Here is a 16,124-nt window from a genome sequence, read left to right as displayed (position 1 = left end):
CACAAAAAATGAAATTAAAAATTCTCTAGAAGGAACCATTAGCAGAATAACTGAGGCAGAAGAACAGATAAGTGACCTGGAAGATAAAATAGTGAAAATAATTACAGTAGAGCAAAATAAAGAAAAAGAATGAAAAGAATTGAGGACAGTCTCAGAGACCTCTGGGACAACATTTAACTCACCAGCATTCAAATTACAGGGGTCCCAGAAGAAGAAGAGAAAAAAGAGGGACTGAGAAAATATTTGAAGATTATAGTTGAAAACTTCCCTAATATGGGAAAGGAAATATTCAATCAAGTCCAGGAAGTGCAGAGAGTCCCATACAGGGTAAATCCAAGGAAAAACACACCGAGACACATATTAATAAAACTATTAGACATTAAATACAAAGAAAAAATATTAAAAGCAGCAAGGGAAAAGCAACAAATAACATATAAGGGAATCCCCATAAGGTTAACAGCTGATCTTTCAGCAGAAACTCTGCAAGCCAGAAGAGAGTGGCAGGACATATTTAAAGTGATGAAAGGGAAAACCTACAATCAAGATTACTCTACCCAGCAAGGATCTCATTCAGATTTGATGGAGAAATTAAAAGCTTTACAGACAAGCAAAAGCTAAGAGAATTCAGCACCACCAAACCATCTTTACAACAAATGCTAAAGGAACTTCTCTAGGCAGGAAACATGAGAGGAGGAAAAGACTTACAATAACAAACCCAGAACAATTACGAAAATGGTAATAGGAACATACATATCGATAACTACCTTAAATGTAAATGGATTAACTGCTCCAACCAAAAGACAAAGACTGGCTGAATGGATACAAAAACAAGACCCATATATATGCTTTTTAAAAGAGACCCATTTCAGACCTAGGGACACATACAGACTGAAAGTGAGGAGACGGAAAAAGATATTCCATGCAAATCGAAATCAAAAGAAAGCTGGAGTAGCAATTCTCATATCAGAAAAAATAGACTTTAAAATAAAGACTATATGAGACAAAGAAGGACACTACATAATGATAAATCCAAGAAGAAGATATAACAATTATAAATCTATATGCACTCAACATAGGAGCACCTCAATACATAAGGCAAATGCTAACACATATAAAAGAGGAAATCAACAGTAACACAGTAATAGTGGGGGACTTTATCACCTCACCTACGCTGATGGACAGATCATCCATACTGAAAATTAATACGAAAACGCAAGCTTTAAATGACACAGTAGAACAGATAGATTTAATTGATATTTATATGACATTTCATTTGAAAACAGCAAATTACACTTTCTTCTCAAGTGTTCATGGAATATTCTCCAGTATAGATCATATCTTGGGTCACAAATCAAGCCTTGGTAAATTTAAGAAAGTTGAAATCATATCAAGTATGTTTTCCGACCACAACGCTATGAGACAAGATATCAATTACAGGTAAAAAACTATAAAAAATACAAACACATGGAGCCTAAACAATACACTACCAAATATCCAAGAGATCACTGAAGAAGTCAAAGAGGGGATCAAAAAATACCTAGAAACAAATGACAATGAAAACAAGATGACCCAAAACCTATGGGATGCAGCAAAAGCAGTTCTAAAGGGGAAGTTTATACCAATACAATCTTACCTCAAGAAACAAGAAACAACTCAAATAAACAAACTAACCTTACACTTAAAGCAATTAGAGAAAGAAGAACAAAAAAGCCCCAATGATAGCAGAAGGAAAGACATCATAAAGATCAGAGCAGAAATAAATGAAAAAGAAATGACAGAAAAGATAGTAAAGATCAATAAAACTAAAAGCTGGTTTTTTAGGAAGAAAAACAAAATTGATAAACCATTAGCCAGACTCATCAAGAAAAAAATGGAGAAGACTCAAATCAATAGAATTAGAAATGAAGGAGAAGTAACAACTGACACTGCAGAAATACAAAGGTTCATGAGAGATTACTACAACCAACTACATGCCAATAAAATGGACAAACTGGAAGAAATGGAAAAATTCTTAGAAAAGCACAACCTTCCAAGACTGAACCAGGAAGAAATAGAAAATATAAACAGACCAATCACAAGCACTGAAATTGAGACTGTTATTGAAAATCTTCCAACAAACAAAAGCCCAGGACCAGATGAGTTCACAGCGAATTCTATTAAACATTTAGAGAAGAGCTAACACCTATCCTTCTCAAACTCTTCCAAAACATAGCAGATGGCAGAACACTCCCAAACTCATTCTACGAGGCCACCATCGCCCTGATACCAAAACCAAAGATGACACAAAGAAAGAAAACTACAGACCAGTATCACTGATAAACACAGATGCAAAACTCCTCAACAAAATACTAGCAAACAGAATCCAACAGCACATTAAAAGGATCATTCACCATGATCAAGTGGGGTTTATCCCAGGAATGCAAGGATTCTTCAATATATGCAAACCAATCAATGTGATACACCATATTAACAAATTGAAGGATAAAAACCATATGATCATCTCAATAGATGCAGAAAAAGCTTTCAACAAAATTCAACATCCATTTATGATTAAAAACCCTCCAGAAAGTAGACATAGAGGGAACTTACCTCAACATAATAAAGGCCATATATGACAAGCCCACAGCCAACATCATTCTCAATGGTTAAAAACTGAAACCTTTTCCACTAAGACCAGGAACTAGAGAAGGTTGCCCACTCTCACAACTATTATTCAACATAGTTTTGGAAGCTTTAGCCACAGCAGTCAGATAAGAAAAGAAATAAAAGGAATCCAAATCATAAAAGAAGAAGTAAAACTGTCATTGTTTGCAGATGATGTGACACTATACATAGAGAATCCTAAAGATGCTACCAGAAAACTACTAGAGCTAATCAATGAATTTGGTAAAGGAGCAGGATACAAAATTGATGCACAGAAATCTCCTGCATTCCTATACACTAATGATAAAAAATCTGAAAGAGAAATTAAAGAAACACTCCCATTTATCACTGCAACAAAAAGAATAAAATACCTAGGAATAAATCTACCTAAGAAGACAAACGACCTGTATGCAGAAAACTATAAGACACTGATGAAAGAAATTAAAGATGATACAAACAGATGGAGTGATATACCATGTTCTTGGATTGGAAGAATAAATAATGTGAAAATGAGTATACTACCCAAAGCAATCTACAGATTCAATACAATCCCTATCAAACTACCAATGGTGTTTTTCATAGGACTACAACAAAAATTTTCACAATTTGTATGGAAACACAAAAGACCCCGAATAGCCAAAGCAGTCTTGAGAATGAAAAATGGAACTGGAGGATTCAGGCTCCCTGACTTCAGACTATACTATAAAGCTACAGCCATCAAGACAGTATGGTACTGGCGCAAAAACAGAAATATAGATCAATGGAACAGGATAGAAAGCCCACAGATAAACCCATGAATATATGGTCACCTTATCTTTGACAAAGGAGGCAAGAATATACAATGGAGAAAAGACAGCCTCTTCAATAAGTGGTGCTGAGAAAACTGGACAGCTACATGTAAAAGAATGAAATTAGAACACTCTCTAACACCATACACAAAAATAAACTCCAAACGGATTAAAGACCTAAATGTAAGGCCAGGCACTATAAAGCTCTTAGAGGGAAACACAGGCAGAGCACTCTATGAGATAAATTACAGCAAGGTCCTTTTTGACCCATCTCCTAGAGAAATGGAAATAAAAACAAAAATAAACAAATGGGAACTAATGAAACTTAAAATCTTTTGCACAGCCAAGGAAACCATAAACAAGACGAAAAGACAACCTTCAGAATTGGAGAAAATATTTGCAAATGAAGCAACTGACAAAGAATTAATCTCCAAAATATTCAAGCAGCTCATGCAGCTCAATATCAAAAAAAGGAAACAACCCAATCCAACAATGTGTGGAAGATCTAAATTGACATTTCTCCAAAGATTGCCAACAAACCCATGAAATGATGCTCAACATCACTAATCATTAGAGAAATGCAAATCAAATCTACAATGAGGTATTACCTCACACTGGTCAGAATGGCCAACATCAAAAACTATACAAACAATAAATGCTGGAGAGGGTGTGGAGAAATGGGAACCCACTTGCATTGTTGGTGGGAATGTAAATTGATACAGTCATTACGGAGAACAATATGGAGGTTCTTTAAAAAACTAAAAATAGAACTACCATATGATCCAGCAATCCCACTACTGGGCATATACCCTGAGAAAACCATAATTCAAAAAGAGTCATGTACCACAATGTTCATTGCAGCACTGTTTACAATAGCCAGGACATGGAAGCAACCTAAGTGTCCATTGACAGATGAATGGATAAAGAAGATATGGCACATATATACAATGGAATATTACTCAGCCATAAAAAGAAATGGATTTGAGTTATTTGTAGTGAGGTGGATGGATCTAGAGACTGTCATACAGAGTGAAGTAAGTCAGAAAGAGAAAAATAAGTACCGTATGCTAACACATATATATGGGATCTTAAAAAAAAAGAAAAATTGGTTCTGACAAACCTAGGGGCAGGACAGGAATAAAGACTCAGAGGTAGAGAATGGACTTGAGGACACGGGGTGGGAAAGGGTAAGCTGGGATGAAGTGAGAGAGTGGCATGGTCACATATACACTACCAAATGTAAAATAGATAGCTAGAGGGTAGCAGCTGCATAGCACAGGGAGATCAGCTTGGTATTTTGTGTCCACCTAGAGAGGTGGGATAGGGAGGGTGGGAGGGATATGCAAGAGGGAGGAGATATGGGGATATATGTATATGTATAGCTGGTTCACTTTGTTATATAGCAGAAACTAACATACCATTGTAAAGCCTTTATACTCCAATAAATATGTTTAAAAAAATCATGAGATGTGAGAAAATGTATAGGTTTGGGATTTTGGTCTTTTGAAGGGGAGGAATTTTTTTTTTTTGCATTGATTTATATATTTTTAACAAAGAAAATGCACTCATAAGAATATCAGCCATGTGATCAGTTTCTTTTAGTGCTTTGTGTTTTCATGTTCAACAATCTAATGTCAAGATAAACCAAAAAAATTAACTATAAGGAAATCACTCTCTTATCAATGGAATTTATATATCCAAATATTGCATCTTAGGTAGTGCAAATCAACCATCTTAACTAAATTATAGTTTCAGTGTAGTTTCAAACCAAGATATTATAAAGTTCTCAAAATCAAGTTCCTTACTCTTGAGAAAGCATCAACATTAAAAGGGACAAAATAATAAGCTCACTCATTAAGATGCACTAATAATTTAAAAAACATGATAAATGTCTTAGGTACTATAATGCAACCTTCATTAACAGAAAGACATTATTTCCTTTACATAGTTAATGTTTTAAGAAAAAATGCTTCATTTGGAAATCATTTTCCTACCTTATTCTAATATTTAAATATGACTTCAATTTTATAAATATCAAAATATAATGTATACTCTTTAAAATCCCTTTAAGGGAGACTAAAGGAAAAAACAAAACAACCTACAATAACTTCTATACAAACATTTTCTTGTAATGGTCTCCAGTGTTACTATTTGTACTTTCTTTACTGTAGGATGCAACAATATTGAAGGTCCATAAATTATTTCTGGAGAGAGTTATTTTTAAAAAAGTAACTTTATGTGAACAGGGACTTACACATTCTGTGGCTGTGACTGTTAGTGAGCCCGAGATGACAGAATTTCCTCCATTAAAGCTCACTGAAACATCAAGAGTTCTGAAAGAAAATGCAGAAACAATACTTAAGAGTAATTAAAAACTGGAGTTTTGTGGAAAATTTTTCTTTCCTTAAACAATTCAGAATTAGCCAGAGAGTCTACTTTAAAAGTCAAAGCATTTGATCGGTTATCTTAGCGTTTTTCTTTCTTAGTTCTAATAGCCAGAGGCAAATTCCTTAAGTGATCTAATTGTTCCTAAAAGAAGCATTAATGTCAATAGAAACATGAAGAAATACCTGTTGTTGTCATTGTTCTAGTTTAAAGTAATACATTTTTAGGAAAAAAATTAAATTAAATAATTCCTTAATCCAGAAAAATGCTGAGATTGTTTCAGGTTCACAAAAACCTAAAATGGGGAAAATACTTCCATCCGACTTAGCTTTTCCCTGTCTCTAGACATTACCATTATCACAAGATCATTGTTTAAGAATATAAAAATGGAAATAGACAGAAACTGGGCATAGAGGGAAGTTACCTCAACATAATAAAAGGCATATATGACAAACCCACAGCTAACATCATTCTCAATGGTGAAAAACGGAAAGCATTTCCTCTAAGATCAGGAACAAGACAAGGGTGCCCACTCTTACCAGTATTATTCAACATAGTTTTGGAAGTTTTAGCCATGGCAATCAGAGAAGAAAAAGAAATAAAAGGAATACAAATTGGAAAAGGATTAAAACTGTCACTGTTTGCAGATGACATGATACTATACATAGAGAATCCTAATGAGGCCACCAGAAAGCTACTAGAACTAATAAATGAATTTGGTAAAGTAGCAGAATACAAAGTTAATGCACAGAAATCTCTTGGATTCCTATACATTAATGATGAAAAATCAGAAAGACAAATTAAGGAAACAGATTTGCCACTGCAACAAAAAGAATAAAATACCTAGGAATAAATCTACCTAAGAAGGCAAAAGACCTGTATACAGAAAATTATGACACTGATGAAAGAAATCAAAGATGATACAAACAGATGGACAGATATACCATGTTCTTGGATGAGAAGAATCAACATTGTGAAAATGACTATACTACCCAAAGCAATCTACAGATTCAGTGCAATCCCTATCAAATTACCAATGGCATTTTTCACAGAACTAAAACAAAAAATTTTCCAATGTGTATGGAAACACAAAATACCCTGAATAGCCAAAGCAACCTTGAGAAAGAAAAACGGAGCTGGAGGAATCAGGCTCCCAGACTCCAGACTATACTACAAAGCTCCAGACTTCAGACTATACTACAAAGCTACGGTAATCAAAACAGTATGGTACTGGCACAAAAACAGAAATACAGATCAATGGAACAGGATAGAAAGCCCAGAGATAAACCCATGCACATATGGTCACCTTATCTTTGACAAAGGAGGCAAGGATATACATTGCAGAAAAGACAGCCTCTTCAATAAGTGGTGCTGGGAAAACTGGACAGCTACATGTAAAAGAATGAAATTAGAACACTCCCTAACACCATACACAAAAATAAGCTCAAAATGGAATTAAAGACCTAAATGTAAGGCCAGACACTATAAAACTCTTAGAGGAAAACATAGGCAGAACACTCTATGAGACAAATCAAAGCAGGATCCTTTTTGATCCACCTCCTAGAGAAATGGAAATAAAATCAAAAATAAACAAATGGGAACAAATGAAACTTAAAATCGTTTGCACAACAAAGAAAACCATAAACAAGATGAAAAGACAACCTTCAGAATGGGGGAAAATATTTGCAAATGAAGCAACTGACAAAGAATTAATCTCCAAAATATACAAGCAGCTCATGCAGATCAATACCAAAAAAACAAACAACCCAATCCAAAAATGGGCAGAAGACCTAAACAGACATTTCTTCAAAGAAGATATACAGATTGCCCACAAACACATGAAAGGATGCTCAACATCACTAATCATTAGAGAAATGAAAATCAAAACCACAATGAGGTATCACCTCACACCAGTCAGAATGGCCATCATCAAAAAATCTACAAACAATCAATGCTGGAGAGGGCGTGGAGATTGCACTGTTGGTGGGAATGTAAATTGATACAGCCACTATGGAGAACAGTACGGAGGTTCCTTAAAAAACTAAAAATAGAACTACCATACGACCCAGCATCCCACTACTAGGCATATACCCTGAGAAAACCATAATTCAAAAAGAGTCAGGTACCACAATGTTCATTGTAGCTCTATTTACAATAGCCAGGACATGGAAGCAACCTAAGTGTCCATCAACAGATGAATGGATAAAGAAGATGTGGCACATACATACAATGGAATATTACTCAGCCATAAAAAGAAATGAAATTGAGTTATTTGTAGTGAGGTGGATGGACCTAGAGTCTGTCATACACAGTGAAGTAAGTCAGAAAGAGAAAAACAAATACCGTATGCTAACACATATATATGGAATCTAAAAAAAAACGGTACTGATGAACCTAGTGGCAGGGCAGGAATAAAAACACAGATGTAGAGAATGGACTTGAGGACACAGAGAGGGGAAGGGGAAGCTGGGACAAAGTGAGGGAGTAGCATTGACATGTATACACTACCAAATGTAAAATGCATGGTTAGTGGGAAGCTGCTACATAGCACAGGGAGATCATCTCAATGCTTTGTGATGACCTAAAGCGGTGGGATAGGGAGGGTGGGAGGGAGGCTCAAGAGGGCGGGAGTATGGGGATATGTGTATACATATAGCTGATTCACTCTGTTGTACAGCAGAAACTAACACAACATTGTAAAGCAATTATACTCCAATAAAGATATTTTTTTAAAAGTTATTACAAGATGCACACTATTATATATAAAATGGATAAACAATAAGGTCTTAATGTATAGCACAGGGAACTATATTCAATATCCTGTGATAAGCCATAATGGAAAAGAATATGAAAAGGAATGTATATATGTATAACTGAATCACTTTGCTGTACACCAGAAACTAACACAATATTGTAAATCAACTATATTTCAATAAAATAAAATTTTTTTTAAAATGGAAATAACAAACCATTGAAAGATAAAATGTAGAGAAAGTGATCATGAAAGACAGAGTAAACTAAATGAATAGAAAAAAGGAATGCATTTACATATTTGTAGGCATTTGTTGTAAATGTTCAGGATTTTAAAATATCCTGAAAAAGGTAGAAAAAAAGGAGAATAATTTTTGTCCATTGCTAAGATATATAGCTCTCATTCTGAAAATATGATTTCAACTAATAATACAATTAAAAATAATTACAATTTCATTAATTCAGATTCTAATAATTTATTATTTGGGATCAGTAGGTAATTTTTTTTTCATAGCTCTAAGAAGATATCAAAGAGAAAAAGATGACAAGGAGTTTTTAAAATATTGAGGAAACAGCTCTTTTCCAAAAGAGTTTATGAAGTATATTACAACAGAATAATCAGTATACCAACAAAACAAAGGTATCCATTCATTAATGTGGAAGCAGTAGGCAACATTTTGTTAATCTACCTTCTATAGAACACCATGCTCCGATGCTCACAAAATATTCTAAATTCCAAGAATTAAAAGCCAGAAACTTTGCCTTAATTACTCTAAATTTAGACGATTTCTTCTCTATGCCTTGAGTTGTGTGCCAAATACTATTAGCTATTGAGAGGATAAAACGGAAGCAATCTCAAGCCACTGGTAAGATTTTCAGTAATGATGCTAGGGAGAGGAGATGAGAAATATTATTCAGTCCCTACCATGGGCCAGATGCTATCCTGGACACTTTATGGATATTATCTCATTTAATTCTTAAAAGAACTCTTAAAGTAAGTAGTTTCACAGTTTTACAGCTGGGGTACATAGGCCCCAAAATGTTAATTACCTTGCCCAAAGTGGTAAAGCTAGGATTCTCACAAATTTTGCATTCTTTCCATCATACCACACAGGCTTGAAGAAATGAAAGTTCTTAATGTGCTTTTTTTCCCTCAATGTGATATTTAGTTTGGATTCTTACAGGGCTAGAGCCCCCAGGAAAGACAGGACTAGCAAACTTCTAGCTGAACTCTTCTTCAAAATTCAGGATTACTCCTATTAAAAATATTCCTTGTAAAATATTCCCTTTAAAATATTTTATTAAAAAAAAAAAAGTTTAGCTAAATCCAGAAAAGAACAAGAACTTGGGGTACTTATATCAACTTAACTAAACTTCTGAACTATTCCAACACAGAATGCCAAGTGGCTTATTTAAGAAAGAAAACTTAAACCTACTTGCTTTTTCTGCAGAACTCAGTGCCTTGTTTTGCTTTGTTTTTTTGGAAGATTAAGCATAGTTCAATCCAAAAATAATGTTTCCTAGATCCTAATTCCTCTACTTTAAAGCATGTACCAGAAAGCATATGACACAGAAAGCATGGTTTTGGTTTGTGGGGGAAGATTACTGGGTTCATAATAATGTATGATTGTTGCAGGTAATCTTATTGATTCAACTTTAAAGGGATCAGTAGACATTGACCAAAGTTGTTTATAATCTGGCACGTAGAACTCAACAGAAATGAACCAGTTCTCTAATTAATGAAGGAAACATTTAATGCTTATCCAAATGGAATAAGAACAGAAGATGTATTTTATAACAAAATTCACTCTTTTCTATAGTTTCCCATAGCATGCTGATGAGGTCTTGTAGGCAACCAAACCAATTTGCACATTATTCTTAAAATCTCAGTCTAGTATAATGTAGCTGGTGTCTGATCAAACTGAGTTAGTCTCCACAGACATGGAAAGCCACCGGATGATTCTTTTGACACATGGATTCAGTTGAAACAATATAATATTCACCTTCCTGAGAGCAGTAGTAGCACGATCAAACCACTACCAGAAACAACAGTGCTCATAATAACAGTGTTTATCGATTCCTTACTATGAGCTAAACGCATTAACACATCTTCTCACTTAATTGTCACAACAACCCACTGAGGGAGGCTGTAGCATTTCACTCACTGGCGAGAGCTTTGTCTCACTTCTCCAGTGTCACTCTTCCAATTTCTTACTATATTCACATATTTCTCATAGTTATAATGGAATTTACTATATGATATTTATTTGTGAACATATGTGTATATTTTTATATGTATATATATTTGCTGGGAAATTTTTTCAGAAGTGTTGCAAACATGAAAACACACTCTAAAAGTTATTTCTGCTTTTAAATTTTGTTGTTTCTTTAGAAAAAAATTTGAAATTATTGGTATGATACTGGCACTGTTATGAGCTGATACTTTTGTCCAAAGCTCTGCTACTCCATTGCTGGCAAACAGATTGATAAAACCCATCTCACCCTCTAACCCAGACTCAATACTTTGACCTTTCTTTGCCCCAAGACTCCAATATACATATATCATGTTTTGTCATATTTTATGTAACTTGCGCTAGTATCTATGGATTTCTCATTCTGATTGCTATATAACTTTTATTGCTGGTTAGTATATTTAGGACAGTAGAACTCATACTCTCAGTTACAGAAACTTTATTATGGGCAAAAATGTATTAAAGCCACATTGTTTTCACATAATTCCATAAAGGAGAGGTGAGTAAAGAGTTTATCTTTATCTGTCCCAAGAATAAAATAAAATTGAAAAAGGGGGTAATAGATTCAGCCCACATGTTGGGGAATCAGGAGTTATAGGTTTGAACCCTAGTCACTACCCTCTCAATCTTGCATTCTTTAATGTGTAAAAGGGGGATAATTGTACCTATTTCAGAGTTGCTTTGGGGAGGAGAGCTTGATAAAATAATGTACATAAAATGTCCAACACAGTGCCTGGAACACAGCGGGTACTCTATAAATTACTGTAACATCTGACTATTTGTCTAAAAAATTATTCAGCTATCAAGGTACTTTTATATAAACATTTTAGATCCAAGTTAAAAAACAGCACAGATAATATAGAAGAATGTATTGCAGCAAAGAAATAATTGCCTAATACTTTTTTGTTTACTTTGAAGAATTTCTCTTCTACTTACTTCCATATAAAAATAGAGAGAGCTAAATTGTTCCAAAAATGCCTAATATAACATATAATGTCATGCAAGTTCATGTAAAGAAAATTTTCAAAGCTATTTCCTTACTGTTACAAAATGTTATCTTGATAAAACCCAACACTGCAACTATGTTGAGCTGTGTGCTTGAACCTAACACTTAAAACTGTACTCCAGGGCTTCCCTGGTGGCGCAGTGGTTGAAAGTCCGCCTGCCGATGCAGGGGATACAGGTTCATGCCCCGGTCCGGGAGGATGCCACATGCCGCGGAGCAGCTGGGCCCGTGAGCCATGGTCTCTGGGCCTGCATGTCTGGAGCCTGTGCTCCGCAACAGGAGAGGCCACAACAGTGAGAGGCCCGCGTACCACAAAAAAAACAAAACAAAACTGTACTCCAAATTGGTTTCTGAATGTTGGCCAGTAAGTTCAATCAATCACTCAATCAGTCTATTACTCCAGTATTTATAAATTGCCTACAATAGGCCAACCTAGGCTGTGCTTGGTAATAGGGCTGCAATAACAAATGAAACACAGCATTACAATGTAATTGAAAGGAAGCCACATGAACAATTACAATAGAATGTCATATTAACTAAAATAGGTATAAGCACAAAGGTACTAGAGGACCATGTGGGAGTTACAACCGACTGGGCCTTGCACGGGGGCATCAACAAAGATTTCCTGCAGGAAGTCACCTCTATGATGAATCCTAAAGGATGATCAAGAATTAGTTAGGAAAAGAGATTAAAAAGGGATCCAAGAAGATGGAGCACTATTTGACAAGCTGGAAGATAAGAAAGGCACAGAACAGCCAAGGAATAAAAGCCATTCAATATGGCATCAACACAGAACGTGAGAGTGAGAATATATGGCTTGAGGCCGAAGAGGAGAGTAGGAGAAGGATAATGAAGAACCCAGGATGCCATATTTAGATATTTAGAATTAGTCTTATGAGTTTTTAAGCCAGGCAGAAATATGGTCAGAATTGTGTTTTACAAATATCACTTGTTGCATCATAGAGCATGGATTGGAAGAGTAAATTTCTACAGTAGAAGACCAGTTAACAATGTCATAGTGTATTTCACTGTTGGTAGGAATGGAAATTGGTGCACCTACTATGAAAAACAGGATGGAGGTTCCCCTAAAAATTAAGAATGGAACTACCATATGATCCAGTTATTCCACTTCTGGGTAGTTATCTGAAGAATACAAAAACACCAATTCAAAAAGATATATGCACCCTGATGTTCACTGCAGCATTATTTACAATTGACAAGATATGGAAGCAGCAACGTAAGTGCCCACTGATGGATGAATGGCTAAAGAAGACGTAGTATATATGTACAATGGAATACTACTCAACCATAAAAAAATGGAATCTTGACATTCGTGACAACATGGATGGACCTTGAGGGTACTAAGTGAAATAAGTCAGATGGAGAAAGACAAATATGTATGATTTCATTCCTATGTGGAATATAAAAACAAAGAAACAAAACAAAACAAAAACAAGCACCTAGATACAGAGAACAAACTGATGGCTACCAGAGGGGAAGAGCTGGAGGGCAAAATGGGTAAAGGGGGTCAACTGTATGCTGACAGATGGAAACTAGACTTTTGGTGGTGAGCATACTGTAGTGTATACAGAAGTCAAAACTTAATATTTGTATACATGAAGCTTATATAATGTTATAAACCAATGTTACCTCAATTAAAAAAAAATTTTTTAAAGAATTTCTCAGTGAATTTCAAATAAGGACCAAAGTAGAACTGAACCAAATAGTGTCAATGAGGGTAATCTGAAATGAAAATTGAGAGGTATTAAGCAGTTAGATTAAAAAGGACTTGGACATTTATAGGATGTAGGAGGTGAGGAAGAAGGAGTAAAGATGGCTTCAAAGTTTGTGTTTTGCACAGGAAGGTGGGTAATCTTGCACAGGAAACATGAAAGGAACAGGTTTGAACAGAAGTATATGAGTTTAATTTGGGAACTTCAGGTTTAATTTGCCTAAGGGAAATCCAAGTTAATGAGCTGACATTTGCATAATGGACACTTGGTTGGTTTCAAGCTAAGGGAAAGATCTTGTCTGGAGATTTGGAACTCATAGCAAGAAAAGGAAGGCTTAGAGAAGGTGAGTTTATGGGTCAGGAATCCAGCCATGGTGAAAACTGACTAGGAACTGTAAGAAGAGGAGCCGGAGGTAACACTGGAGAAGAAACAGTCCCGGAGGTGAGACTATGAAGTCGTGAAAGACAAGGAAAGACCTTCTTCTGAGACAAGACTGGCCCACAGTGCAGATAATTCTGGGTGGTCAGGGAAGGCGAGGCTCAGAACTGAGGACTCCTTCAACTCCCTTTTCTATAAGTTGGTTCTACATTGTTTAGAATTGCTTACAAATATGTTCAACGGCTCTTTGCTCCATCCTCAGAACATTTAAGTAGAAGGATAGAAGAAACCTGAACAACTTAACAAAAAGACTGCTTGAAGTGCATTTTAATGTCAATTGGTCCTCAATTAATAGTGATAAAACTAGGGCTTCCCCGGTGGCGCAGCGGTTGAGAGTCCGCCTGCCGATGCAGGGGACACGGGTTCATACCCCGGTCCGGGAAGATCCCACCTGCCGCAGAGCGGCTGGGCCCGTGAGCCATGGCGGCTGAGCCTGCGCGTCCGGAGCCTGTTGCTCCGCAACAGGAGAGACCGCAACAGTGAGAGACCCGTGTTCGGCGGCAATAAAAAAAAAAAAAAAAATAGTGATAAAACTAAATTCAAGGGTACTAAATTCATTCCACATGAGAAATTATTAAATAGTATTCTGATATATAACTAAGTAAATAAAATTCAAAGTCCTAACGGTCACAGTGCTTTAATTTAATGTTTAAAGATGTAAGACAATTCCAGAACAGGAGAACAGCTCATTGCCATACGTTAGGGCTACTCTGATCTGAGGAAATTTCATACTGCATAAAATATGGTTCACATTTCAATCATAGCAACCTATTTGCAAAGTATTTATTTGCTGCTGACTTTATGGATGTCCAGTAAAAGACTGCCATTTTATGATCCATTTAAAAAGATGAAAAAATTAAATAAAATTGTGAAAGACATTTGCTGGAAGTAATAAATAATTTACCTCCAATTTGCACATACTGAAAATTAAACTGGCAACTACTCAAAAAGCTATTAAAATTATGGTGACTTAAGATATTTTGAAATCAAGTGCTACTATTTAATACTCTGCAGAGCTTTTTAAAAGTTAGCTTTACGCCTAATAAATTATGAGGTGAAAATAAGGTTTCATATTTGTGAATAAAGACTCTAGTTCTAGTTATGAATATATATATATATAAATTAATATTTTGTTTAAGGATATTTTCTTCAAAGGGGTAAAAGGATAAAATAATTGAATAAAATAATTTCTTTTTGAGATAATATATGTATATAACTAAAACAAGCACTGCAGTCAGGAAGATTACTAGATTTCAGAAGAAAAAAAAAGCTATATCAGAATTGTACTGGACATCACACCTACACTTTTATTGTAAATATTTTCAGTATTATACTGAAAATAACCCCATTTTAACTGCACTGTGTATCTTTTTAAATACTAAAAAGATGCTTCAAAATGATCACTCAATTTTTAGTGCCTTTCATCCAAAAAAGTCAAATATTTTAGTAATAGTAAAAACTTTAATAATATAAAATTTAAAAGCAGATATATAATAGGATTTAAATACATATTTAAGGAATATCTTCCATATCATCACATAGCTGTCCCTCTCTGAACACCTTTAGTTACCAAAACACTCACTAAATGATTCCAATTTTTACAAAAATCTTCCTTATATTGAGCTGAAATGTGCCTCCTTTTACCTTCCACTCTTTCTTTCTCTTGTTCTTGGAGCAATAAAGAATAAGTCAAATCTATCTTTCACATGACAGACCTGACATTTGGAGAGCCGACGTGTCACACCTGAATCGTGTCTTTTTCAGTATTTTAATTCAGTATTTTCACACTTGGCAAGATTTTGTTGACCACCCTAGATGTACTCGAATTAACTATTGTTCCTCTTAAGAGACAATTTCTAGAACTGAATATAATATTTAGGATGGAGATGCAATGCAGATTAGGTGAACTTATCACATTTATAGGTATAATCAGAAAGCAATACACTGTGTGAATGAATACATAAATGTTCCACCATTGGGGGAGGGGTACAGAGAAATATAAACACTGAGAGGCTCCTCAGCCTTAACCAATCTCACCAAGATTCTAATGTTTATATTCAAAATAAAGATATAACAAATGTCCTGGTATCCATGATTTAAAAAATAAATAAATCCAGTCCCATTCCTC

The 16,124-nt window shown here is 35.0% G+C and overlaps 1 protein-coding gene across 3 annotated transcripts in view; it reads right to left on the bottom strand.

Annotated features, from left to right (window-relative positions):
• Positions 1-16,124, bottom strand: part of ANTXR2 (ANTXR cell adhesion molecule 2) — a 163,347-nt gene that overhangs the window by 101,599 nt on the left and 45,624 nt on the right. For all 3 annotated transcript variants that reach the window (XM_029234732.1, XM_029234733.1, XM_029234734.1), the window contains exon 11: positions 5,686-5,764. In XM_029234732.1, coding sequence (XP_029090565.1) covers positions 5,686-5,764 — 79 coding nt within the window. The remainder of the gene's footprint in view (positions 1-5,685; positions 5,765-16,124) is intronic.

This window comes from Monodon monoceros, unplaced genomic scaffold (assembly GCF_005190385.1).
Source record: "Monodon monoceros isolate NGI ecotype Baffin Bay Population unplaced genomic scaffold, NGI_Narwhal_1 Super_Scaffold_20, whole genome shotgun sequence".
NCBI lineage: Eukaryota > Metazoa > Chordata > Mammalia > Artiodactyla > Monodontidae > Monodon > Monodon monoceros.
The sequence above is the reverse complement of the archived record's forward strand: the minus strand, read 5'-3'. Positions and strand labels throughout refer to the sequence as shown.